The 27,943-nt window shown below is 44.0% G+C and overlaps 3 protein-coding genes across 4 annotated transcripts in view; all 3 read right to left on the reverse strand.

Annotated features, from left to right (window-relative positions):
• LOC310703401 (glutathione S-transferase-like) overlaps nt 1-11,694 on the reverse strand; it is a 28,006-nt gene extending 16,312 nt beyond the window's left edge. Inside the window, exon 1 of the mRNA XM_083495767.1 lies at nt 11,603-11,694. The gene's annotated coding sequence lies outside the window, so the exon portion shown is untranslated. The remainder of the gene's footprint in view (nt 1-11,602) is intronic.
• On the reverse strand, nt 551-7,753 carry LOC310703395 (glutathione S-transferase-like). Of its 2 annotated transcripts, none has more exons than XM_083495754.1 (7): nt 7,623-7,753; nt 5,619-5,725; nt 4,121-4,172; nt 3,019-3,151; nt 2,115-2,256; nt 1,232-1,363; nt 551-830 (listed from the first exon to the last, which is right to left on the reverse strand). In XM_083495754.1, the coding sequence occupies exons 2-7, from the start codon at nt 5,703-5,705 to the stop codon at nt 699-701; spliced, it is 678 nt and encodes a 225-aa protein (XP_083351880.1). In that variant the 5' UTR covers nt 5,706-5,725; nt 7,623-7,753; the 3' UTR covers nt 551-698. The 2 variants fall into 2 exon arrangements, with proteins under 2 accessions (XP_083351880.1, XP_083351881.1); XM_083495755.1 differs by lacking the exon at nt 7,623-7,753 and adding an exon at nt 6,259-6,283.
• A 1,888-nt stretch (nt 11,695-13,582) lies between the features above and the next one.
• Nucleotides 13,583-27,709, reverse strand: LOC310703398 (glutathione S-transferase-like). The gene is made up of 7 exons (XM_083495762.1): nt 27,458-27,709; nt 22,395-22,501; nt 22,119-22,170; nt 19,072-19,204; nt 18,194-18,335; nt 17,122-17,253; nt 13,583-13,898 (listed from the first exon to the last, which is right to left on the reverse strand). The coding sequence occupies exons 2-7, from the start codon at nt 22,479-22,481 to the stop codon at nt 13,773-13,775; spliced, it is 672 nt and encodes a 223-aa protein (XP_083351888.1). The 5' UTR covers nt 22,482-22,501; nt 27,458-27,709; the 3' UTR covers nt 13,583-13,772.
• Nucleotides 27,710-27,943: the final 234 nt, after the last annotated feature.

Genomic DNA, 27,943 nt, shown 5'->3' on the forward strand with positions numbered 1-27,943 from the left:
TGCTCCAGAACTTCTCAACCTATAAAACAACCAAGTCCAGGTTTGGGAGAAGTGCCTGTTGCCATGCAATGCTGTGTGCCCCAACACCAAAGCGCGCGCGCGCGCACACACACACACACACACACACACACACACGGGCATTTTAAACCTTGGGGAGCTTCTGTTTTATATCAGGAATAGTCCCCAAAAACTGAGAAGAACATTCCTTGAGGATAACATGGTGGACTGGTAAACAATTGATTTGGCATGAAAAACAACAACACCCTATTTGTATTAGTTGTATAGATAGATAGATATTGTGTTTTAATATTGTACATTGTACGGGTTGTATATTCTTTTATCTTTTTCTGGTGATTGATATGACCTTGATGGTTGAAGCAACAGCAACAAACAATAAAGAGAAACAGTTCTTATTGCCTGCATCATGTGTGCTTAAGTGAGGATAGTGTTTGCAAAAAATTATTTGAGTTGTTATTGCAGAAACTCCTGTTATTAAAGGAATCAAAGGGCTTTACTGAGGTTGTGCTCCAAGTAAATGAACAACATGAAATGAGACAATTCCCATTAAGCTATTATTTCATCTGTCAACAGTTAAGGACTCTTTTATAACTCAGGACAGCTTGCTGAGGCGAAACAGCGTTGTCCTATTTCAGTTTTAGCGCTTTGCCTGTGGCTACAATAGTGCATCAACTATGATGCTAGTCGTCAATTAAGTGGAAAACTTCTGTTGCCTTTTTAATACCCTTTTCATCTATTGGTGGTTTTCTTGGGCTACCGGGCTGCAGAAATTTCTTGACTGTAGGTATGTTGCTTATTCTCTCTTTAAAAGCCTAAGAGAGAGAGAGAGCAAAATATTTTAGAAGAGAAAAGGAGAAATGGTGGCATTCCCAAATAATCATTTGTCATCTACGGTTACAACAGTTTCATGGTCAATAATGAAACTACAAGCGAGAAACTTCATATCTACTCAAAACCCAATTATGTCCCTTTGAAAAGGGAGCTCTATTGTAGGCTTATAATCATATGTGGGTTAACCTGTATGTGTCTACATTTAATTCACAAATGGCTTGTAGAAACCCAATGATCAGGGTGGATGGGAGCTGCATTGCACAATATCTGGAGGATTTCACATTCTTGACCTGGCAGCTAATGAGAACTTACAAGAGCCAGGGAACCTGTTCACTGCCTATCTTTTCACTTTTATAATAAGTTGTGAAATGGTGTTACTTACCTTTAAAAGAGGGAATTTGGCAAGAATATCAGCCTTCAGCTCTTCCACTGTTAAAATGGCTTCAAGCAATTGAATATCCGCTCTGCTGAGCTGATTTCCAACAAGAAAATTTTGCCCATGATCTTTGAAGACCTACAGAGCATGAAATAAGGTAAAAGGAAAAAAGAAAAGGTAAAGGACCTCTGGATGGTTAGGTCCAGTCAAAGGCAACTATGGGTTGTGGCACTCATCTTGCTTTCTGGCCGAGGGAGCTGGCGTTTCTCCACAGATAGCTTTCTGGGTTATGTGGCCAGCATGAAATATATTGAGAGCACTTTAGGTAAATAGACAAAACTACACAAAAAGAAGAATGTGTATTCCAACCACTTTTGAATTATCTAACATCCAGATAATATTGCATCATGAGATGAAGAGGATTTGTATAAGTTCTGACATATGAGTTCCAACAAACCACTGCCCAACAAAGAGAAGATGGAGCATGACCTTCCTTCTCCCCAAATCACTGCTTATCTTGTTTCCATGGGGCGGTGCAGATTCTGAGATAAGAAGTTCATGTCATAAATGAATACTGTGTGTGATTCCTGGTCTTCTCTCACACAGCTTTTTAAAACTAAATAGTTGCGATTAGAAGTTTGGAGATGGTAGCTCAGTCAGTAAGAACGTGAGGCTCCTAATCTCAGGGCCATGGGTTCGAATCATATGTTGGGAAAAGATTCCTGCTTTGCAGGGGTTGCAGTAGATGTCCCTTGTGGTCCCTTCCAACCCTACAATTCTATGCTTCTATGTTTTTATGTTGGACCAAGCAGTCCTATCAACATTACAGTTGAGCCTAGGTGATTTCTCTTAAAAGGGTTGTAAGTTTCATTCTTTCTTTGCCTCGTACCTTTTCGAAGACTGGGAAGTATCTGGTGGTGGCTTTTTCAATAATGTCTGCAAATGCCTTCTCCCTCTTGTCAGCTGGTTTGAAAGGAAGCATTGTTATTGATTTATTCATATCCATAGTAGCTTCACAGTATGTATCAATCCTGTAGGAAAGAGAATGTTGCCATGACCGGATCACTCAGTAGCAGGCTAATTGCTTTGTTAAGTTGGAAATGTGATGGTTATAATAAAACTCATTTGTCAATAGTAGAAAGGTGTTTCCTCATCTCAGTTATTCAGATAATTACAAGAAAAACAACAGCAGTAGCAGTAGCAGTAATGATAATGATAATGTAAAACAAACAGAGCCAAAAACCTGACAGGGAGGGGAGGGGCATGGGATATTTTAGTAGCATCACAGACACAAAATGTGTGATATCCCAGCAGTTAAACAGGTGCAATTATCTGGTATGTTGGAGAAGGGGCATTTTTCCTTGGAAAGAGCCTCTCTCTGTGTTTTAATACATGTGCTTCTTGGCGTACTTTGATCTTCAACGGCTACACTTTTTTTCTAAGGAAGCGCCATATGCCAAAACTCACATTTATACATCTGCAAAAGAAAAATACAACGCCCTCCACTGATCCAGGCTATTGGGATTACATGAAAGACTAGAGTATGAACTTTGGAGAAACCACATTGATTTCAAAGGAACCAATCCACATGAACTTTGCTGGGACTGAGAGGTCGAATTAGCTTATGCCGGTTCCTCTGGAACCTTTCTTGCTCAATCTGACAGTAGAGATGAAACGTACTGACTCATAAGTCATCAGTAGATCATATGACAGAGCACAGATTTCCTCTTATATCATATACAGCAAACAAAAACGTGCATTTATGAACCAAACTTAAAGGAATGTTACAGTACCATACTCTCTGCTTCATGTCCTTCCCGTAGAGATTATGTTTGGTTGCAATGTAGTTGAGAATAGCTCGGGTCTGCACCATCTTCATCCCATCCATTTCCACCATGGGCACTTGCTGAAAGAGCAGGTCTCCACCTTGTGAAAGGAAGATGAAAAATCAGTCCATCCTCCCAGCTAATTACTATGGAAAGTAAATTTTCAGGAGCATCTCACAAGCCATGCTTTGATTTTGAGACTTTACTTTTACATTGTGCCTTTGCGATAATCATGTTTGCCTCTGCTTTCCCCTCAAAACCTTTTTGCAGAACATGTGTTAAATCTGTACAGCAAGCACACAGTGGAAACTAGTTTTGTATGTTATTTAAGCTACTTCTGCTCTCTAGCTAAAAAAACCGAAACAAACCATTCTTCAGAATGCAGAGTTGAGTGGTAAAATAACCAGATGACAACATTGTATATAAAAGTAATATAACCAGATCACAATAGTGTATTCACACATATTTTTGCCTTAAAGTGTGCACACATAACTGAGACTGCACAATGCAGAACTGGAGAAACAAGTATATTTAGAAAACATCTGCTACTAAGGCTGAGATCCTATACACCCTTCCCTGGAAGATAGTCCCACTGAACTCAGTGTTGTCCACATGTGAGTAGGCACACGTAAAATTGCACAGTGACTTTTCTGAGTTGGCTATCTGTTCTTCATATTGTACAGAGAATCTACCCTGCTCTATTAACTTTGGAGGTTTGCCATAAACCTGGACAGGAGGAAGGTAGGGCTTCACTGCAATCCTGAGGTTTGTGTGCTTATCACTGTAAATGTCTTGAGAGGTGAATAAATAGAAATTATACCCATTTCTATCGGTTGTATCTTATAAAGTCGTTTTTAGAACAGACCTACTGAAATCAACAGACTTGCATTAGTCATGTGTACTGATTTCAGGAGGTCTATTCTGATCTGACTAGGGATAGGAAAATACCCAGTCCACAACTGGGTTATAACATATAACATATAAAACTTTCTCTCTCTCTCTCTCTCTCTCTCTCTCTCTCTCTCTCTCTCTCTCTCTCTCTCATATAACATTCAGATGACATACTTACCCTGCCTTAACTTTTCTAGATCTTCTTTCACCTCAATAAGTTGTTCTTCAAACTAGAAAACAAAAGAGGCAAAATATTTCAGGGGCATCATGAAATAATTTCAGGCTCCAAACTACTTCCAAACTACTGAAGGAAATTTGATGAAAACCTTTTAAGTACTCTCCCCTTTCACAGTCAACTTTTTGGGAACAAAAAGCAGTTGCCTCGGTGTGAAAGTTGGGCCAGCTTTTTCCCTTCTGTCTGGGACAAAACAGCAAATGTTTCCCATGCAGAAATCAAGGTAGATACTAGTACTACAGGCTGGTCACGTTACCTTAGCACACGAAGCGTAAAAAATCCTACAATCATGTCTCTCCCTCCTTAGCAGTAAAAGTACAATAATAATGAATGGAAATAACACAACAATCTGCTGCCCTTTCCAGGATAGCTAAAATCAACCGCCTGAGGCAGGTGCTTCCCCCTGGCAAATGGTAGGGCTGGAACCAAAATTAGAAACTGCCAGAAATGGATTCTTAGTCTACATGCACACACACCCCAACATTCTTCCGATGAAAATAGGGACGTCCCATTCCATAATGATGTTGGGATTTTTGACTACGTGTTATTCTGTTCAGCTTCACACAGAGTCAATTAAGAATTGGCAGACAGCCAAGGATGACTGAGCAGAAAGGAGTAATTCTGCCTGGAGATATGGAAGCCTGGGAACAGCTTTACCATTGGTTGAAGTCTCACACAGGCATAATGATTTATGACCTACTGACTGGAATGTGTTGTTGGTCAGTGTGGTGTTCTGAGAGTCGTTTGGAGCTTGCTGAGAGAGAGACCGTTAAGATCCATTTCTGTTCTTGTATATAGTAACTTGTAGAGTCTGCTGTAAATAATAAACACATCAAAGTAACCTAGTTACTAGTAGCAACATTTGTTCCTGCTTTGTCCATTCTGCCTGCAACTGATTGCTTTCTGGAACTCTGTGTATGCTCTGCTAAGGTCCGGCTGAGGTCCTGCAACAGGTCAAAGTTGCAAAACACCAATAAATGATAATTTTATTGTTTATACCACATCTTACTGGGTTGCCACAGCCACTCTGGGTGGCTTCCAACACATATAAAAACATAAGAAAACATTTTTAAAAAACTTCCTCATACAGGATTGCCTTCAGACAGTTCGGGAGTCAGATAACTCCATATCCTCCAACATTTCTCCGATGAAAATAGGGACGTCCTAAGAAAAAGCGGGACATTCTGGGATCAAATCAGAAACCGGGATGGCTTCTCTACATCAGGGACCTTCCTGGAAAACAGGGACACTTGGAGATTCTGTACACACCATACATTTAGAGCACTTGGAAAGCACATGACTTCCCACGAGGAATCCTGGGAGGTGTAGTTTACCCCAATTCTTGTTACATAACAACACTGAACAAACAACAGTTCCCTTGATTCTTTTTTGGGGGTGGGAGAAAGGTGCTTTCTCAGAGAAATTCTGAAGACAAACAAACCTCGACTCCTGCTGCAGCCAACAGCCACCTTATGGTTTCCATGCGGCCTCTTCCATTGAAGTAGTAAAGCTTAGGTTTCCCAGCCATCTTCCTAAGTGTTTGCTTTCCTGTTATGATGAGAGACAGAGAGAGAGATTGAGAGGTCATGTTTGATAGGGAAACCACTGCAGAGCAGGACAACTATTCAAAATGGTGCTCTGGTGATTGCTTGCAGCAAGAAAGGATTTCATACTAAAGCCTTCTGCTTTTTTAAAAAAACACCTCAATTTCATAATCACAAAGCGCAAGCAGATGTAGCATAGTATTGCACAGATAAAATAGGAAACAAGAATTAAACCCGTCCTCCCAAACATCCATTACTATTTAACCTCCATCAGATGGCCATTGTCTTTGCTCCTAGAGAAACAAAATGGCAACTCCCCCCTTGTACTCGCACCATTGCCATGGCCATCAACTGCCTTGCATCTCCTTTCCCCCTTTTTAAAAAAATATGTGCACTAAACATGGTGAGATGTAAAGAAAAGAGATAAACAGAGAAAGAGAAACAGCACCCGTGTAGAAGGGAAAGTAAAGGGAGGAGGGGAAGAAAACCCAAAACAACAAATTACAAATTTGTTGTTGTACTTCACCAGATCCTAACCTATTACAGTATTTGTAAGAATGGATTCCAAATATTGTTGAATTTGTCCATGGGAAGTCTGTGTTCATGCGCAAGTTGTTCATATGTTGCAAGTTTGTATAAGTCTTCAATCCAATCGTAGAAGGGTGACGTGTTTTTATTTTTCCCAATTATCAGTATCAGTCCTTTTGCCATGGTAAGGGCACAGAGAGTCATCTCATATTGTCACAAAATATTTTGTGGATATTTTGCTCTGTAAATGTAAAGTTGTTCCGTTGATAGTTTCATTTACCTTCTTCCAAAAATATTTTAATATAGGACAATGGAAAAACATATGTTTTAGAGAAGCATTATTCCTGTTGAATCTCCAACAGTTAGATACCTTAGATAGCCCTTTTTAAAACAAACATAATGGGGTCCAGTATATTCTAAATATTATTTTTTGTTGTATGAGCCTCAATTTAAGGTCCAGACACACCCTTGTTATAGCACTTTAAAACGTTCACCACTGTGTGGTCAAAATTGAGACTTCCAATTCTTTATTCCATTCCTCCCTCAATACCTGTATATCAAATTGGTTTGCTAGTAACAAAGATTTATTTATGTTGATGGATCGCTTTTTTATTTTTTTTGCATAAGAATTAATCAGCTGCTTCAATATCTCTGGGGTCTCCGAGGCTGTAAAAGCTGCTGGTCCGTAGATGGTGATTAGCAGGTGTTTTGTCTGGAGATATTGCCAGTGAGCCTTTGTAGGTAATCTGTATTTGTCTCTTAAAATAGAATATGTATAAAATTCATCCTCTTCATTTATCAGCTGGTCTAACATTAATATACCCAAATTCATCCACCTCTCCCATATGACCATTTCTTTTTTTCTAGTTAATTCCTTCCTGATTTTTAAAGACGGGTTTTTGTTGTGGGAGAAAAGGTCAAAATTATATATTTTTTGACATGTGGTACCATATTATTTGAAATGATGTTATTGTTTCGATAGTATCTTTAGTATTAATGTATTTAGATCCAAGTGCCACCCAGCGTTCTAAAGGTGCTACATAGGAATATTCCAAAGTCCAGTCTCCTGTGCCTACCCAAAACTCCTTTTTCCTCTGAAGTGCAATCAAGTCTATCTTCCTATTTAATTTTTAGAACTCTGTCTGCTGCCCAGCTCCTGCCTTTAGTCTGTCCAAAAGGAAAGGCTTCTGTTCTGAGGATTACAGTATCCCCCCTCCCCAACCCACAAACCTTTAGTACTCTGCTGGTAAGAAGAAGAAAACCTTTGGGCAGAGGTGAGGTCTCTGGGGATTGTCCCTGCACCACTGCTCTGTCCAGGGTGCTGCTCTTGAGCTATGACTCTCCAAAGTAATTGTCTCCCTTAGAATACTAACCTGCTGGAAGTCCTGCTGGACATGTGAAAGTTCTTCTCAAGCAGAATGAGGCCTGAATTTGTGTGGCTCAAGGTTATAAAAGCTCAGAAGCTCCACCTTCTGAGACAAGAAAACAGCCTATCTGTATCGCCCTAGTTTAAATAGAAATAAACAGTTGCTTTGCCTTTCGTAACAGCTTTCACCTACAATCAGTCAGTTAATTAAAATGGGAGTAGTTTTCTCATGCTTGTAGTGTATAATATGATGCAACTCAGTTTTGGGCAAATGTATGCAGGTGCACTGAAGACAAACATTTGTGCTCTTGGTATATTCAGCCCAAATCCTTCTATCATTGAGCATGAAGTCACTGCAGCTGCTAGCTAGAAAATACAGGGAAAGGTCAAGTAGACAGGACTTCCCTGCTGATGACAGACCCTCCAAGTGTCCCTGCTTTCCAGGGACAGTCCCAGATTTATTTTGGCTGGGGCAACCCAGTCAGGTGGGTCAAGTGTAAATAAATTGTTGTTGTTGTTGAACAGAACTTCCCTATTTTCATCAGAGAAATATTGGAGGATATGTGATCAGTCTGGAGGCCTGTGTCAGCTGCTTTTCTGAAGAGTAGATGAGGAAAAAAGGCAAGACCAGCTCCAGGTTAAGACGATTTGGGGCCAGTGTGCTCTTTGCTTGGCCCCTTTGACAAAGGGCTGAGACCTGTGGGTATAGGGCAGTATATAAATTTGAATAATAATAATAAAGTGGTACCTCTGGATACGAACGGGATCCATTTTGGATCCCCGTTTGCATCCTGAAACGAATGCAACCCGCGTCTGCGCAGGTTGCAATTCGCCGATTCCACGCATGCGCGTGACGTCATTTTGACCGTATGCACATGCGTGAGCAGCGGAACCCAGAAGTAACGCATTCCATTACTTCCAGTTCGCCATGAAGCGCAACCTGAAAGCGCTCAACCTGAAGCATATTTAACCCGAGGTATGACAACAACAACAACAACAATAATAATAGCTCAGTTACAGAGCATCTGCATGTTGGGATATGAGTACTCGCCAGCTGCGTGATAGCAGCACATTGTTTACATCATGTGATGTTTCTGATTTTACTGAGCGTGAGACAGGATGTCCTACGCTGTTCTCAGGGTTGTGTTCTCAGTGTAACTTGAGAGCTTCCTGTTGTTGCTGCAAAGGAGGAAGGAGTGAGTTGTACGGAGGCTGCTGAGAGAGCAGACATGTTTGGACTAGCTCCGTGTATAGTCTGTGAATAAAGCAGAGTGCTAGGCAACTTTCAGATTGTTTCTTTCTTCTGCTGAGATGCAAGGGGAAAGTGAGTGTGCATCTCTCAAGAGGGAGGTGTCGCTTATCACCGGTCTCCCTGGACTGAGCGAAGACCAGCCGGGGTAGACCACCAGAGAGAGGCCTCAGAGCCTGGGAAGAGGAGTCAGCCTTTCCCGAGGGGGGCGCTTGCCAACAATACATGGATACTTGGATACAGAAGTTCCCATCTTCCATCCTCAGCATCTCCTGGGCATTGGGAGACAACGACCTGGAGGAGGGGCTTTGGGGAAGATTAAAATGGCAGCTAGACAAAGTCACCCAATGTTTACTCAGAGGACTGGGCTGAGGAAATAACAAGGGGATCCCTGGCTAGGAATCAGCTGTGGACCCTGCTATGGAGTTGGGGCCCTGCCAGCTTCCTGATGGAGGATTCCTGGTCCTCGCATGCAACAGCCCCTAATCTCTTGCTTTCATTGCTGCAAAAGCGGCTTAGATCACAAACTGTAACAGCTCAAAATAAGGCCAGTGCTGAGTTACAGCCTTTTCACATCCCTGAAGCGTAGCTATGCTACTCTGTTACACAGCACAGCACAAAAGACCCTTGTGGAAAGTTTTAAAAATACCAAATATATGTATCCACACAGAGAAACAAATCCATCTGTGCTACAGTCACACGGACACTGGGGAAAAAACCTCTAGTCAATTAGTCCTCAATGCACAAGACACTTTTTGTACTATTATTTACCTTATCTGCAAAATTCTGTAAGATTAGCCCATCTCAAATGCATTATTTTCTGCTCACAGAATCTGACTCCCCATGCATGCAAGGCAAAATACAGCATCTGTGGGCTATGATACCGTTATAGAGCCTGATCGGGAATATTAGAATTTAATAAACAGTAGTAATTAGGTAATATTGGGGATAGGAAGGGAAAATATAATCTGCAGAAATTGTGCCAGACAAAGAAGCACAACAGCTGCACTGGCTTCTGGCTCCTTTCTACACACAATTCAAAATGCTGGTTACGACCTTGATGTGCTAAACGGCTCATGACTAGGTCACTAGAAGGAGCATCTGAGCCTGTTTAAGGGCCCTGCTTGGGTCACACTAAAGGCCTTTCTAGCCCAGCATCCTGTCTCAGTGGCCAACCAAGGGCCAATGGGAAACCTGAAAGCAGGGCATGGAGACAACTGCCATCTCCCCACACTGGAGAGACAACTGGCTGGGCCAAAAGAAAGGGCTTTCTGAGAGGCTGCATCCAAATTGCTTTTCAATATTATTTGTGGACCTAGAAGGTCCCCTTCACTATGCCCCCCCTTGACTATGCCCATGTTTCCTTCCATCAACTTCCTTAAGTTATCTTAGATCTGAAGTCTGATTTTGGTTAATCCTTCCATCCCTTACACCACTTTTATGTACTGAGTTGAATAGGATCCAAAAGGCAGCAGTCTGATTGGTCCTAGAACAATAGGATTCAGAATGCAGCAGTCTGATTGGTCCTAGAACAATAGGATCCAGAATGCAGCAGTCTGATTGGTCCACAGGAGCCACCCAATCCAGCTCCAGGTGGAAGTGAATCCGCAACCTGATTGGCCTACAGGAGAATCCCGGAATTAGCCAATCACTTGCGGCCCATTGTGTAAATAATGTATATAAAGCAGATATTTTTTTTGCGGGGAGGAACTTTCATTCCTCACTACTATGAGCTGAATAAAGAGCATGAAATCCACACTCGACTCCGAGTATATTTCAACCACCTACAAGGGATAGGGAATTTCTCTTGAGTTAACCTGCCTTAGAATCCAAGTCAATATAAACATCAAAGCTCCCCTCTTCTCTTGGCACTGCAAATGCAAGCCGGGCAAAGCATAACCAGCCCTCTTAAAACTGATAATAATTTTCAGGCCTAGCCTAGGTGTTAAGTGTATTCACTAAGAAAGTACCACTAGAACAAGCTACTCTCAAGTGTGCGCACAAAGCTTCACAGCATTAGAACACATTATTTTTAGACTTCTTAATCTGCAGAGGTGATTGCTGCCAACTAGGAGCTTCTATTCTTGGCAGCCAGAGCACCAGAAAACCAACAGCTTTTCTCTCACTCTGCCCCACTGACAAAGCAATGGGCTTTCTGGTTGAATTTCTGGCTGCCATGCAGTTACAGTACAATAGTCCTTCCAGGGAAAGCTCACCCCTGTCTCCTGATATACTATTAATGTAAGCTCGTTCCTGCAATGCTTCATTTTCTGGACTCCTCCTGCTTATCCCCCAGACCTCAAAATGGTGGGTGTTGTTCTCTTTATCTAGCCACTTCCTGCTCCTCTTCCCACCTACCATTTTTCACATCTCAGGAGAGCAACCTCTGCTTCTTTCAACTTCTCCGTTTGCAGTTTCCCCACAGTATTTCCTTTCCTCTATCCAACTTGCTGACCCAACTAATTGCCCCTGTTGTCTTTCAGGATTCCACTTCTACGTCTCAAACCCCTTTCCCTTCTGCCCCTTCCTCTCTTTTCAACGCCCGACCCTTCTGCTTTCTAAAAGCCCCCTGCTTCTCCGTCGCTCACCTCCACTAAAATCAAAGTGCAACCGAATTGCATTTAAGGTGTGCCAAACTGGATAGAAATGCCAGTTTGCCACCTTTGGTTCCTCATCCCTCTTTTTAATTATTACCAGATGACTGAGTGTGTAAGTAATCCCCCCCCCCCAGTACTAACCTCCAACCAAACCTGAATCCACTTCCAGGGTCTAGGCAAAAGAAACTGAGCTCTCCCTTTTCTTTGCTCGTTTTTGTTCCACCTTCTCTGAAGATTTAAATAAAGCTGCTGCTGCTGCTGCTGCTACTGAGAAAGTCCAAGCAGTTTTGCCTGGCTGCTAAATCAGGGGGGTTTCCCTTGCCCACCTTTTTGCTGAGGGGGAGGAGGACGTCCCCCCAAGGCCAGGCCTTTTCACATTCCTGAAGCGTAGCTATGCTACTCTGTTCCACAGCACAGCGCAGCACAAAAGACCCTTGTGGAAAGTTTTGAAAATACCAAATATATGTATCCACACAGAGAAACAAATCCATCTGTGCTACAGTCACACGGACACTGGAGAAAAAACCTCTAGTCAATTAGTCCTCAATGCACAAGACACTTTTTGTACTATTATTTACCTTATCTGCAAAATTCTGTAAGATTAGCCCATCTCAAATGCATTATTTTCTGCTCACAGAATCTGACTCCCCATGCATGCAAAGCAACACACAGCATCTGTGGGCTATGATACCGTTATAGAGCCTGATCGGGAATATTAGAATTTAATAAACAGTAGTAATTAGGTAATATTGGGGATAGGAAGGGAAAATATAATCTGCAGAAATTGTGCCAGACAAAGAAGCACAACAGCTGCACTGGCTTCTGGCTCCTTTCTACACACAATTCAAAATGCTGGTTACGACCTTGATGTGCTAAACGGCTCATGACTAGGTCACTAGAAGGAGCATCTGAGCCTGTTTAAGGGCCCTGCTTGGGTCACACTAAAGGCCTTTCTAGCCCAGCATCCTGTCTCAGTGGCCAACCAAGGGCCAATGGGAAACCTGAAAGCAGGGCATGGAGACAACTGCCATCTCCCCACACTGGAGAGACAACTGGCTGGGCCAAAAGAAAGGGCTTTCTGAGTGGCTGCATCCAAATTCTGGAATACATGAGTGTAGTGGTTTGGAGTTACTCGTGCGTAAACTGTCCCCTTTTGGGAGCTTGGCTGCCTGGGTTAAACCGTCTTGACTGCACAGCCCATCTCAGCGTGGCTGCCTCAGTCGCTAGCAGAATCTGTCTGTGGGCGTTTCTTAAACCTTTGCCAGCATAAAAACTGTTTGACACCCAATCGTCTCCGCCTCTCTTTGTGCGGGAGTCTCCTGCGCAGGGAGGGCGTGGGTAGTGGAGGACCAGTGCTCTCCTCACTGACTTCCAAGGAAGAATCCCGGAGCCCTTCCACCTCTTCTCCCATTTGCTCTCCTGGCTCCCTGGTGTTACGCTGATTTCCTTCCCCCTCTATCAAGCTGCGTCTCCCCCTAGTGCTGGTACCTTCCCCTGCAGAATCGGAGAGCCTCTCCTTCTCCTGTTGCTCTGATGTCAGTTTCCTGACAATGAGGTTCCTTTCACATTCTCCCTTGCTGCTTTCCATTGGTTGCTGAACACATTCCTGTTCTCGCCCACTTCTACTGTGCTGGAAAAATGAAGTTTTCTATGGTGAACCCTGTTTAGAGTCCTATTTTAATATGTTGATGTTGTTCTTATGGCTGTTGGAATACAGTGGTACCTCCGGTACTTAATTCGTTCCGGAGGTCCGTTCTTAACCTGAAACTGTTCTTAACCTGAAGCGCCACTTTAGCTAATGGGGCCTCCCGCTGCTGCCGCGCCGTCTGAGCAAAATTTCTGTTCTCATCCTGAAGCAAAGTTCTTAACCTGAAGCAAAATGTCTGAGTTAGCAGAGTCTGTAACCTGAAGCGTATGTAACCTGAAGCGTATGTAACCCGAGGTACCACTGTATATAGTTGTTTTATTGTGGATGTCAAGGTTTTGTTGTTTTTTTAAAAAAATACTATTGTGAGCCATTCTGAGTAAAAGGAATGCATTAGATGGGAAGCTATAAATATTTGCACGAATAAATAAATAAATAAATAGCCGTGTCGTTTTGCAGTACAAAAGAAAACACACTCTTGTTGAATATTTTAATGCAGGCACTTTACATACTTTAAATCAATTTACCCCCATGCACAGAAACAACATCTGCTCAACATTCCGTGTCGTCACTTCTTGCTTTTTCATGAGAGGCAACAATCATTTAATTTACAGGCCCACTGGTTTTCAGCAGTCATAGTGACTTAAAAATCTGATGCGATGCTTCTTATTCACTCGCGAAAACTTCACGCACAGTTGCGACATATGCATCGTCAGGGGGCGGTTTCCTTTGGCTTCCAGGCTGCAGGAATTTCTTTATAGCGGGAAGATTGCTTACCCTTGCTTTGAAAGCCTAGAGCAAAAGATGAACAAATAAAGCAAAGAAGTCCCCCCCCCCCCCAAGCAACAGAATAGCTTCTTGAGTATAGAGCAACATCCTTTTAAAGGGATTTTTGAAAATACAACCTGAAGATCTGTTTAGAAAGGAATTGTGTCAATATAAAGCAACCATCAGAAAGAGAGACTTGCCCTGCATATAAAAAAAGCTAATATCCACAAGGTCTGGTTGCTGCTCCCTGCTGAATAGATCCCACTCTTTGGTGCCAACATCTAAATCTGCCAAAAAGGTCCACTTCTTTGATAAGGAAACCAGATGCTGCAATCAGTTGCATAAGTGGAAGCCTCTGGGCACATTGCTGGAGCTATGTGGGAACTTCCCTAGGGTGTATCTTCCTGAGTACATGTTCCTGCTGCCACCCCCCCTCCCATTTGTCCTAAGGATAGTGGAGAAATTTGCATTTTAAGGATAAATAGCATAATTCATGTTCCACGAAACAAGAAACTGTCCTTCAGCATTTGCACTTCTTTGCATTTTGCTATGCGCTTTTCCAAATGAACTTTTCCCCTCCACAAAAATGGAATTTTTAGAGAAAAGTGCACAAAAATCGCATATACTGTAAGTGACGATGAGTTCCCCAAATGATTTCTATTAGGGGAAATCACTTGCAAAGGTGGGCGTATTAGGCTACTACACTGGATACAATAATCTCCATGTTAAGAAATATGCGCACTAAAAAAACCTGCTGAAAAAAACCTGGAAAGGTAGCAAACTCCACTTGAGATTGGAAAACTGAGAAACAGAGACAACTTGAATCTAACAGATTCATCTATCCCTACTCCAGTCTTGATTCACAGCACTAATGAAGATAATCTGGTTCAATTCATGTACAAACCAGCGCGAAACCCTTTCAGGCAGAAGGTCTGAAGTAATCCAAATGACTCCGTACACTTGGATTCAGAACAGACAGCAGCTTGTCGGCCTCGTGAGGTCTGAACCAGAAACACACCCTCTCATCCAGCTGCCTTCTTGATCTCTGATGCCACCAACCTGGTGTTCTCTGCTGCCTTGCCAGCTGGCATCGATCCTTTAACCATGACCTCTTTCAACCCCTGCTGCTCCTTTGCCAGTACTTGTAAACAAGTAAATGGGATCCTCATAACAGAGGGTCCTGGTTGCACTCAGGACCCAAGAGCTCACCTGACAGGGTTAAAATGGTGGTGGAGAGGAAGGAGCAGGAAGTCCTGGCCATTCCCCTGGGATCATGCCAGGCTCATTGCAGCAGTGTTATACAAGTGGGGCACTTGCATTTGCATGGCTGAACACCTGCTCACCCTCCTTAGTTTAGGTAGAGTCACTTGGCCTTGCTTTGGTTTGGGTCGCCTGTTTTGGAACAGGGGCTGGGTAGGAATTTTTTTTCCATTTGGCAGATTGGCTTTTAGCCATTTGGTTTTCGCCTACCCCTTAGCAAATTGTCACAACTTGTAAGATGGTGGTTAGGCATTGGCTCAGTTGGATTGTGGGGAGGGGAGGTGCGGCCATCACCTGCCCCTCCAGAAATAGGGTATTCCGGTAAAGGAATCTGGGGGTCCTGGATCTCGTCTGAAGTCTGCTTGAGGGGCTAGGGCCATGCCAGGACCACAGGAACCCGGGGGTGAGCTTTGGTTGGTCCTCATCGACCTTGCTCCCTCGTTTGGTTTACCCCATTGGTCGATCACCCTGAGAGGTGGAGTCAGTTATAGTGGGGAGTCAATGCCTAAGCCAATACCACTCACGTGATTGTATTTCAATAAAGTTGTGGTCAAAATTTGCCAAAAAAACTTAAACTAATATAAGTGTCCCTGTGTATTTATTTTGGGGGTGGGTCTTGGGGCCTCGAGACGCAAACATAATAGTACAAGATGGGGATTGTGCCCAGGGAAGCAGCTCTGTGGAGTGTGCCTTTGGGGGAGGCAGGGGGACTGTGGCCCAGGGTGCACATGTTTGAGGGGGCACAACCAGGCACCCTCAAGACAGGCACAGAGCCCTAGCAGCTGAGGCATGGCAGTGGGTGGGTTGGTTCAGAGGACAGGTGGATGGAAGCAGCCAGCAAAGAGCCTGTTGGAGGTGGGCTCCGTTCATCCTCCTTGCAGGCTCTGTGCAAACACACACACCTCAGCATGTGCCTCCACACCAGCTGCCCAGTCCACCGGGGGGGGGTATAATACTTGCCCCGCCTCAGGTGCCAGCAACCCACGCTACACCACTGGCACTTAGGCCCTGCCAGTCTGCCAAGAACAGTGTCAGAGAGCCACTGCGTCAAGGTAGCAGCAGGACTTGAGAAGTGTGGGGAGCGAAGGTGGGCACAGTGGTCTGGTTTCTCCCTTGGCTCGCTTCATCACATCAACACCACTGAGTTGACAGCTTTGAGGGTTGTTGTTGTTGTTTTAACAATCAAGCACTGTAAAAATCAGTGAACCATGGTCACATTGCCTAAAGATTGCGGGGGTGAGGAAGAGGAGCAAAGAGAGGTCACTGTACCCTGCCCAGAGTCCTTCATCCAACATGCTGAGAGGGAGCAGGGAAGGAGCAGGAAGGGCCATAAATCCATGGTACAACCTCTGCTTTGTATGCAGAAGGTTCCAGGTTCAATCCCCAAGTGGGGCTCAGAGGTTCGCTTGTCTGAAATTATGGAGAATTGGCCAGTTGGCGTAGACAAAGCTGAGTTGGATGGACTGACAGTCTAGAAGGCAGCTTCCTGGAATCAGTTGCCCAGATAGCGAATCATTATAGTAATGACCCTTGTGTAAGGGTCAAGCTTTTGGTAAAGGCTGTTCTCCAACTGGAGCGCTCGCAGGCCAGCGCTCCAGTTGGAAAACAGCCTTTACCAAAGGTGCCATGGGCTTTGAAGACACTCAAACTCAGGATGCAAGAGAGAAATGTGCTAAGAGGAAGGCATACTTGGCAAATCCACACCGTGATCAACTCCCACCCAGAAACCAATGTCCCCGTTGTGGAAGGACGTGTGGATCCAGAATTGGCCTCCACAGTCACTTACGGACTCATTGTTAAAACTGTGTTTATGGAAGACAATCTTACTCGGCTACGAGTGATTGCCAAAGAGAGAAAGAAGAAAGAAAGAAGGGTCAAGTTTAGCCTTAGCTGAATTCTACACACGTCAATCCAGAGGTCAGAACCGACACATTCTGAGACATGACAAGAGCAGAATTATGCGCAACGCACTTGACCATCAGTTTACCTGTAGTTGAGGGAAGGGTGCAAGAACATCAGATTTTAGCTCCTCTACCATTAAGATTGCTTCAAGCAGCTGTACGTCTGCCCAGCTGAGGTGATTGCCAACAAGAAACTCTTGTCCAGGCTGTTTCAGGGCCTAGAAAACAAAAATAAAGAATGTACTTTTAATTTTGCTGTAAACTGATAGTTTTGGGAATTTTGGGAAAGTGTGGCTGACTTATATTCAAACGTCATATATGCTAAGCAGAACTTGATAGCTTTTCCTCCCCACCCCTCTCCCTTACAGGCATATTTGGACCAGGTGAGACAGGCTCAAATAAGAGATAATGCAGGTGAACCCCCCCCCCAGCTGTGAGGGAATCATCAGAATTTGCAGGGTAGAAGATTCCAGCCACCCATTCTAATTTTTGGCTCCCCCCCCAAAAAAAACACACACCATGCACACCACACTTTGCCCCTTCTCGGTGTTTCAATATGTTTTGTTTTTTTAAAAACTCCCTTTGTGTGTCCCCCACCTAAAGAGCTTTCGTTTTTGTGAAAACCTCAGGGGTTCCCCAAAGCATGCAGATACCTCCCTCATATGTCTGCATGATGCCATTTTGGCTGCGTAAAAACCAGCACTCAAAGAATTGAGATCACTATTAGTTTACAGAGAGACTTACTAGACAGAAGTGATGCCTGGTGGAACTGCCATCACTTGGCAGCCAAGGCTGAGAAGACCTGCCTGCTGGGACTTGAATGCCTGGAGGGAGAAATCTAGCCCTCTCCCTGCAATCTATATTCCCAGCTATGCAAATCTTTATCAAGTGATGAAGTTGAAAACAAAAAAGGGACAACCCTAGGCATCGATTTAGTCCAACCATTGATTTGGGAACATAAAGTTGGACAAGGCACAGCAAATAAACTCTTGAAGACCTGGAAGGAGAGGGTAAGGACTGGTCCTTGAAATACCCTGCCAGTTGGGAATTGTTGTCCAAAAGATCTAGAAGGCACAGGCTGGTCCTGGGTAATGTGTCACTCAGCTTTGGGTTCCCCATCCCTGATGTAGCTACGAATGGGAATCATTGTTGTCATACCTTTTCGTAGACTGGGAAGTACCTGGTAGTGGCCTTCTCAAGAACAGAAGCAAGCTGCTTCTCCTTTTGCTCAGGTGGAGAGAAAGAATACACCAGAATCATGCCCATCAGGTCCATGGTTCCTTCCACATACATGTCAATGCTGTGAGGACAAGGCAGGCATGGGTAAGGAAAATTAATCTGCTAGATTGAACTTCTTGGGAAAACAGGAACATAAAAGTGGGAGGTGGGTCTAGCTTATGTGGTCTGTTGACCTATCCTCATGCATTATTTCAATGCTTAGCGGTTATCTGAACCCCCTTAGAGAGAGAGAACTGGAAGTTTCTAAGTGGAATTAGCTGAACCTAGGAGCTATTTCAAGGAAGCTGCAGAAATAGCTGCCTAGGGAGCTGCTACTGGCTAGTGGAAAGGCTGTCTGCTTCCCTAGATATGTAAATAATGCCATTATTTACATAAGCCTCCAGGGTTCCCTCTCCATCATCCTAAAAGAAGCTGAACCTCTAAATATTGCTCCTTGACACTCTAAAGTGAGAGCACATAACAGTAGGATGTTAGGGTAAAAGCCAAGGTTAGTCATACATAGAAGAACAAGGAGACCATTGAAATCAGTGGCCTTTTGCTCATGGATTTCAGTGGGTCTATTCTGAGTGTGATCAACACTGGACATCACCCATAAAATGTAACACACCGGATGAACACACATATCGGATGGGTGTTAGAAAAAGAAGCCAAAATCTTCCAGAATATCTTTTCCTCTCACAACTTTTTTCCTCTTTCCAAGGCAATGCAAATTTGTGAGCATGTGCAAATACTGTTAACGCCACTGGAGTCTTTTAATGCAGCTATCAAGTACAGTATGGTGAACCATGATACAGTACTGTGCTCTTTCTTTCAGGTTCTTCCCATGGAGGTTATATTTCCCCGCGATGTAGTTGAGGATGGCCTTGGTCTGGACCAGCTTCAGTCCATCCATCTCGACCAGAGGGACTTGATCAAACAGCAAGTATCCATCTTTAGGAAAGCAAAGGAAAAAAGCGAAAGCAAAGTCATCCATCTTTCCAAAACAGCTATTCTGTGAGATTAAGGAAATGTGGCAAGATTCCTCCACAGTGAAGCACTTTCAAAGCTAGCGTGTGGCCTCCCTTTATGCCAGAAGGCAAACAGCCAAGAGAAATTTCAATCGACGGTACTATCATTTAGTAACGTATCTCATGCCTGGAATGTGTGTGCAACCTTCCAAATAGACTGGAGGCTCTTCCGGTGTCAGAGAAGAAAAGCTGACTTCTCCCTGCTATTGTGACTAATGAGTCCAACATTCGACTCACTGAATAAGCTCTCCTACCTTTCCCAGATACCACCTGTGTGAGTGTCTAACGCAAGATTGCATCAAGCTCACAACCTGAGATAGAAAAAACAACCAATACTTTACACAGTTTGCAGAGTTGGGGGAAATCAGCTCAGCATAGCAAGAAGTGCTTTGCTAGGGCTCCTATGTTAGTTCTGCAGAGAGACCAGCTCCTTTTGGCTTTGTAGAAGAAACTAGTGGGTTAAACCACAGAGCCTAGGGCTTGCTGATCAGAAGGTTGGCGGTTCGAATCCCCGAAAAGGGGTGAGTTCCTGTTGCTCGGTCCCAGCTCCTGCCAACCTAGCAGTTCAAAAGCACGTCAAAGTGCAAGTAGATAACTAGGTGGGAAGGTAAACTGTGTTTTCGTGCACTGCTCTGGTTCGCCAGAAGTGACTTAAGTCATGCTGGCCACATGACCCGGAAGCTGTACGCCGGCTCCCTCAGCCAATAAAGCGAGATGAGCGCCGCAACCCCAGAGTCGGTCACGACTGGACCTAATGGTCAGGAGACCCTTTACCTTTACCTAGTAGCACCAAGAACTGGTATCAGCTTTTTGCTTATTTTCTTCTCTACCCAACACCTTTTTCCTTTTGTGTCACATCTTTTAGACTGTTAGCCTGAGAGCAGGAACTGTCTTGTTTATTTTCAAGATCTGTAAGCCACTCTGGGAACCTTTTTGGCTAAACAATGCTTAAAATAATTGAAAGGATTCGAAAACATTGCTAAGCAGTAAATTTTCTAACCCAGGCCCTGTTTTGCATATGATTCAAACCTCCAGCTTCCCATGGGTTCTGCAGCATTCCAAGAATCAACCACACCTTTAAATCTGGACAGATTTCTACATGCTCAGGCCATTTGAATGTCAGATCCTGGGGCCATTTTATAATCTACCACCCCCCAAAGAATACACCAAGCAAAATAAAGCTAATTGTTCCAAGGAGGCATGTTACAATATTCTATCCCACAGCCCAGGTACTCAAGCTCATTTAAAACTGCCTTCAAGGAAGAGCTTGTGGATTGCAGCCTGGATTATGTAACATGCAATAAAATTTGAAAGATCTTTTGCACTGAGGAATATTACACATTTTGGGGAGAATATTAATTATGTTTCCCCCGTCCAGATCTTCAACATTTATTTTTTTTCATTTTCTGTTGCATGAGATTTTTCAATTGTTCTTATACGTTCTTTCAATGCTGATAATCTGAAATTGATTTTCGTGTACATGCTATTACCCTTCAGTTTCCGACTTTTGCCGATATGTCATATTTACACTGGGGACAAGTGGATACTGACACGTTGTTCTACCCTAACCACGTGGTAATTATTGTTTTGCAAGCTCAAATTTTCTTTATTTGTATAGTTTTGTAACCTTAATATTTGTATTTTTCAGATCGGACCATGGCTTCTTCAAGTAGACAAAATGTGTAAACAAGCCTGATGCCTACCAATATATTCCTACCAATATAGATTTTACATTTTATATTTTATATGTGGGACATTCAGGAGCAGAAGAGGCAACAGCATGACTTGTGCTTTATGTGTGAAAACACCCTTGGCTGGACAAAAGAAAGATTCTGCTTCTTTTGCTGCTTCTTGCATGTGGGCATTGCTCTTTTGCCTTTGGTAAACATTTTGTGGCTTCAGAAAAACATGCAAAACCTGTTTGACCAGGGGTAACAATAGTGGGACAAAAGAAGTGTGTGTGTGCAGACCTATGGATGCTGAGGTCTCACTCAAACTACCTTCAGTTCTCAAAAAAACTCAACAACTGTCTAGCTAGCCCAAGAGTTCAGCCACATACCTACTTCTAGCTGAAATAAAAATAGTGACATAAGAGTCAAACAGTTGTGAGAAACAGCAGCAATCTCTGTGCATTCCTCACTGCATGTTATCTATAGATGAATGTTCTCATGAAACATTGTCTGCACCTACAGCACCAACATTCAATATAAAAACTCAGATGCATGCATGAGTTGCCCACAGTAAGGAAAATAAGCAATGCAAGGTGCCAGGAAACAACCACCCATGGTAGCTTTTGCTGCTCATGTACCCTTTGTCAGTATGTCATCTGGCAAGTCAGTTGAACTCCACTAACCTCTCCAAGGACAATCTTGTAGTTTGGCCATCTAGCTAAATCTGAGCAAACAATCCACTTAAGAACCTAGATTTAAGCCATTTATAACCTGGAAGATTTAAGCCTATTCTTAGTGGTTTAACTGATCATAGCTGCACCATATATGCTGATAAAGACTTAGCATTTACAGTATAGTGCAGTTACAATCAATTTAACCCCCTTGTCAACAGCTTTAAATCCAGGTTATAAGTAAAGCTTCAGGCATTTGCTCAGATTTAGTGGGACGTGCAAGCCACCTGCAAGGTTATCCTTAAACAAATGAATGGAGTTTGACTGTCGTTTCAGATGACATATTTGTTAAACATGTCAAATGGTATTTTCAGATTTTGGAGGAAAAGATACATGGGTAGCAAAAAGCTGTTCACTTATCTGGGCATAAGCCCCACTGAATTTAGTGGGGTTCCCCTCTGAATAGGCATATATAGGTTTGCACCGTGAGTTTTACCTTTGATTAACTTCAGATACTGTTCTCTTGTTTTCAAAAACGTTTCTTCAAACTGGTAAAAGACAGGAAAACAGATCAAGTTATTTTCATTCCTATGTCATGCCAGTTCTTTTCATTGCATAAAGGTACTGCACTGGCTCTTCTGTAGATACAGAAATAGCTAAGAGAGTGAGCTGTGAATTGTGAAATCTCCTGTTCAAAGCTCCAAGCACACAATAGTGCAAATTTCACAAGCAATCTGGTGTAAGGGGAGTTTTCCAAACATAAGCAACCAACCTCCACTCCAGCTGCTGCTAAGAGCCATCTGATGGACTCCATTCTTCCTCTGCCTTCAAAATACGTCAGTTTTGGTTTCCCGGACATATTTCCAAGCTGCTGGTTTCCTGATGAGTGCCATTTAATGGGGAGAAGAAAAAGGTTAATTAAATAAATTGTGTACACAACCATGCAGGTATGATTTTGCTGAAAAGTTTGATTAGGTGGAGCAAAATGAAGAGAATATGTATTATGCACAGATGGAAAGGCTGAGTATTCTTGTGGTTACAACAGGGAAAGGACATGGAAGGATTGTCTGATTTCCAAAGACTATAGTCCAAAGGACATTTAAGGGGAGAACACTGTAAACAATGTTTTTACAATCAAATGGTGTATACATTTTATGAAATAAATAATATCTTATATTGGTGCCCAAGCACAAAATCTCAAAAGTCATTAGCCATAATAACCTACAAACTCATTGGCGTTGAAATGGGCTCCGTAGGTAGATATTGTTGGGTCTGAAATTGTGGCATGGCTTTCTGTCACATTTATTATAATTCAATCCCTTGTTTATATTCTTTATGCTAATGATGCTCACAAATTTATGGAAACAACTTGAATTGTATGGATTAGATCTGTCCTTCCCACATGTTTCGGACAATGACTCCTATCAGATCCAGTCAGCATGACCAAGGGCCAGGGACGATGGGATTGGAGTCAAACAATATCTGGAGGGTGTCGGATTGGTGAAGGCTGGTTCAGATTAGAACAGGGGCAGCAAACTTTTTCAGCAGGGGGCCGGTCCACTGTCTATCAGACCTTGTGGGGGGCCGGACTATATTTTGGGGGGGAAAGAAGAAGAATGAATTCCTATGCCCCACAAATAACCCAGAGATGCATTTAAAATAAAAGGACACATTCTACTCATGTAAAAACACGCTGATTCCCGGACCGTCTGTGGGCCAGATTTAGAAGGCGACTGGGCCGGATCCGGGCCCCAGGCCTTAGTTTGCCTACCCATGGATTAGAGGCTTTAAATTATAATAAGTAGGTCAGGACGGAACTTGATCTCCATTCAGACAGCAATTTATTTTGTTTTCCCAACATTTACTGTATTTTTCGCCCCATAAGACGCACTGGCCCATAAGACGCACCTAGATTTTTTTTGGGGGGGGGAAATAAAGGAAAAAAAATTTATTTCCCCCCCAGGTGCGCTGCGCTACACCAGGAGCTTGGGGCGTGCTGAGCTCAGCGCGCCCCAAGCTTCTGCGTGCCGGCAAGGTCTCCGCTAGCGTGGGAGAGCCGGGCGCCTCTCCCAGGGCTAGCGGACCCCTGCGCTAATCCAGAAGCTTGGGGCAAGCTGAGGTCAGCGCGCCCCAAGCTTCTGCGTGCCGGCAAGCAGTCCGCTAGCCCTGGGAGAGCCGCGGGGCTCTCCCAGGGCTAGCGGATCGCTGCGCTACAGCAGGAGCTTGGGGCGTGCTGAGCTCAGCGCGCCCCAAGCTTCTGCGTGCGCGCAAGCAGTCCGCTAGCCTTGGGAGAGCCGCGGGGCTCTCCCAGGGCTAGCGGACCTCTGCGCTAATCCAGAAGCTTGGGGCAAGCTGAGGTCAGCGCGCCCCAAGCTTCTGCGTGCCGGCAAGCAGTCCGCTAGCCCTGGGAGAGCCGCGGGGCTCTCCCAGGGCTAGCGGATCGCTGCGCTACACCAGGAGCTTGGGGCGTGCTGAGCTCAGCGCGCCCCAAGCTTCTAGGTGCGCGCAAGCAGTCCGCTGCCGCCCCAAGCCTCGCGCACCTGGTGGGACCTCCTGCCGGGTGCGCGAGGCTTGCAGACACTCGCCCGAAGCAGGGGGAGCCCTCCCGAGGGCTCCCCGTGCTTCGGGCGACAGGCTGCCGCCCCAAGCCTCACGCACCCGGTGGGACCTCCTGCCGGGCGCGCGAGGCTTGCATAAGACGCACCCCGATTTCCCCTTCATTTTTGGAGGGGAAAAAGTGCGTCTTATGGGGCGAAAAATACGGTACTTACCTGTTAACTTCCACATTTTACATTATCGTTCACAAGGTGTAAAGGCCACTTCTGGAAAACTAGCAGAAGTTCAGTGCTCACTTCTGTATTATTTTCTTCCAGAAACAAACCATTTACAAGCCTGTTAACTCAAAAAATTCCTGGAGCTTTGTGTTGTAATTTCACGGGATGAAATTTGAGGCAGTATTCTGGGATACAGCCCCCCCCCATTTAAAATTTAATGATGGTATCTTAATCAAAAAGCCAGTTGCACAACACAATAGGTAAGGTAAAGGTAAAGGGACCCCTGACCATTAGGTCCAGTCGTGACCGACTCTGGGGTTGCGGCGCTCATCTTGCTTTATTGGCCGAGGGAGTCGGCGTACAGCTTCCGGGTCATGTGGCCAGCATGACTAAGCCACTTCTGGCGAACAAGAGCAGTGCACAGAAATGCCGTTTACCTTCCTGCTGGAGCGGTACCTATTTATCTACTTGCACCTTGACGTGCTTTTGAACTGCTAGGTTGGCATGAGTGGGGACCGAGCAACGGGAGCTCACCCTGTTGAGGGGATTTGAACCGCCGACCTTCTGATCGGCAAGCCCTAGGCTCTGTGGTTTAACGCACAGCGCCACCTGCGTCCAACACAATAGGTAATGCAGTATAAATGGAACCTTAGAATTTGGGAGAGCAGTGCTAGCCTTATCATCAGGAAAACAAATGCGCATTCCCCACATCTGATTGCACCCTCAGTTGAGTCCCCATCCCCCTAAACCAAGTTCAAACGACAAAGACACAACAAACCATTGTTTACTGGTTCGAGAATGAGCAGTGTGCATGTGCAATGTGTATTTCCTCCTCCCTTCCTCTCTTCACATGTTTGCCTTCAGTGCTTATATACTGACACGTTAAACAACGTTCCCATGGTGTCTGAGCTGGGAAACTCTGCTTTAAACACTGCTTACAAACACAATATGACTAGGGTGGTTTCTCAGCTCAATATCATTATGTCTGAGCCACATCATCTTGCTTTTTATACTTGACACAAAGGAGAACACTGGAGGGAGAAAAGAACAGCGGCTTGGGATTTACTTGGGAGTTAGCAAGTCAACCGAGGCTGAGTCACAGGTATTAATGCTCAAAGGCTGATGAAAACTTAACCTAAAGCAAACACCAAGATTTCCATTGCCCTCAAAAATGAATGAACGAGATCACTGTTCTGCAAACATGTCATAGCTCAAAAGCTCTTTACCAGCTCTGCATGCCCAGGCAGCGCATCGTTTAAGACTGGAATGAAATCCACAGCACAACAGAAAGGTTAAATGTAATTGTAAGTGAAAAGGCAATACAAACAGTCCCCCTGCAGGCAGTTTAGGACTTGTTAAGGTCCAAATCCAGTACGGCAGCTGCAAAATTGTGAGCCTTGTCATTCTTTTAACATGTAAAGTTGGTTTCATTGAGATCATCTAGTTATTTCACCTTAAAGAAATACTCCCTCGCCTTTAGCTGTTTTCACATGCTGATGCTTTCTTGGCAGATCATGCGATTCAGAGGTTTGCAGCTGGACCCAGATGGGTGGTTGGGTGGACAATGAAAATTTGCAGCTGGGGCCAACTGAAAGGAGCCTTGAGGGGCGACCCAAGTTGTTCTCGGGGGGTCATGAGCTGTTTTGGCTTGCATTAAAAATTCAAAAACTGCACATGTTCCATTCTTGTATTATCTGCATTTACCAGTATGCAGAAAATCAACATATTCTTTCTTATTTATTGATTGCAAGCTGTACAGACATCAAATCAACAGGTGTTGTTGTATGCATAAAGCAATCCTGAATTTAAGGACATTTTGCAATAGATTTAAAATAATGGTGCATAATAATATTAAAATGGTGACATGGAAACTCAACTCCCCCCCCCTTTTACAACACAATCCTATGCATGTTTCCCTGGAAGCAAGTCCCATGAAACTCAGTGTCACTCACTTCCAGGAAAGTGTGCTTAGGGATTCCTGTCTTATGCAGCCAAGTCCTATACAGAAACAAGGGCCACAGAATTCAATGGTACTTATTCCCAGAAAAGTATGTTGTGGGATTTTTACAGCCTTTATTTCGCCCCATAAAATGATGGTAAAGGTAAAGGGACCCCTGACCATTAGGTCCAGTCATGACCGACTCTGGGGTTGCGACGCTCATCTCGCTTTACTGGCCGAGGGAGCCGGTGTACAGCTTCCGGGTCATGTGGCCAGCATGACTAAGCCGCTTCTGGCGAACCAGAGCAGCGCATGGAAACGCCGTTTACCTTCCTACTGGAGCGGTACCTATGTATCTACTTGCACTTTGACGTGCTTTCGAACTGCTAGGTTGGCAGGAGCAGGGACCGAGCAACAGGAGCTCACCCCGTCACGGGGATTCGAACTGCTGACCTTCTGATCGGCAAGTCCTAGGCTCTGTGGTTTAACCCACACTGCCACCCACGTCCCTAAAATGATGGTAGTATGTTCCAAATTGGCTTTTTTCAGCAATGCCTTTCTTCTACAAGAGCTCCAACAATGTTTCCGCTCCCTCCAGCAACAGAAAACCATATGAAATTCCCCTTCTCACACCACGAGGGAACATTCCTCTCTGACCTGTGGCTTTGCTTCAGAGCAAAACATGCCATTCTGAACCACATTTCATGCCGAAGCCCCTTCTCTTTGCTGAATTTCAGCCGCTCTTTATCTTCCCTTCCTCTCCCTCATCCTGTGCTTTCACTCTTTGCCCTGGCTAATCCGCCCAATGCTTTATTTTCACTTGTCCTGCTTTCATAGATTAAAATGCAATTAATTCTCCCCTCTTTCCTTGTGTCAAAGTTCTGCAAACATACTGTAAAGTCAGCAAACTGCAAAAAATTATTGCATTGCTCCAGTAGCTTTTTGAAGTTAATATTTAACTCATAACCCACACAGCAGATAATTTAAAGTATCTTAAACTGCAATCCTATATCCACACTGGGTTCCACTGGCTGCAATGGAGCTTACTTTGTGGTAGACCTGTATAGAATTGCACATGCTAAGGCTGAAAAAAGTCACTTACTTCAAACATCCAGTACTAACCTCTTGCAAAGACTTGCTTTATCCGATCTCTTTCTCCACACAGAAAGAAACTGTGCCTTAAAACGTCCTACAGCCCAGGAAATTCCAGCTACTCTGGTGAAGTCTCTTTCCACTGTCTTACCATTCAGTTTTAAAATGCCAAAGCTACACCTTCTATACTATTATCAGACTGAAAGGACCTGTGGCTTCCTGCCAGGTATAAATATGGTGCCAGACGCTTCCTTCTGCGTCATGCGTGAAACACCCTTCATGTTCTCTTCACCCAAATCCCTGATGACAGGCATGGGTTGTTGTTTTTTTAAAAATAATGCTCAGATCATTTATTTTCACATGAAAAGCACATGATTTGTTCCATTGCTGCACTGACCACAATATTATATCACAGGATTACGCCCTGTTACTATTTTCGTACGGGGTAGAAAACGACACCAATGAAATTACGGGGAAAGTACTTACATTGACATCTGAAAATACCCTCTTAGGAGT

The sequence above is a fragment of the Podarcis liolepis genome, assembly GCF_965112155.1.
Source record: "Podarcis liolepis genome assembly, chromosome: 3".
NCBI classification, from domain to species: domain Eukaryota; kingdom Metazoa; phylum Chordata; class Lepidosauria; order Squamata; family Lacertidae; genus Podarcis; species Podarcis liolepis.

Coding starts and splice junctions, on each gene's coding strand:
- LOC310703395 (XM_083495754.1), bottom strand. CDS start 5,705: ATGGCTGGGAAACCTAAGCTTTACTACTTCAATGGAAGAGGCCGCATG. Junction 4,173..5,618: donor TGGCTGCAGCAGGAGTCGAG/GTTTGTTTGTCT, acceptor TTTGTTTTCTAG/TTTGAAGAACAACTTATTGA. Junction 2,257..3,018: donor GACATGAAGCAGAGAGTATG/GTACTGTAACAT, acceptor TCTTTCCTACAG/GATTGATACATACTGTGAAG.
- LOC310703398 (XM_083495762.1), bottom strand. CDS start 22,481: ATGTCCGGGAAACCAAAACTGACGTATTTTGAAGGCAGAGGAAGAATG. Junction 19,205..22,118: donor GTATCTGAAGTTAATCAAAG/GTAAAACTCACG, acceptor GCTTTCCTAAAG/ATGGATACTTGCTGTTTGAT. Junction 18,336..19,071: donor AACCTGAAAGAAAGAGCACA/GTACTGTATCAT, acceptor TTGTCCTCACAG/CATTGACATGTATGTGGAAG.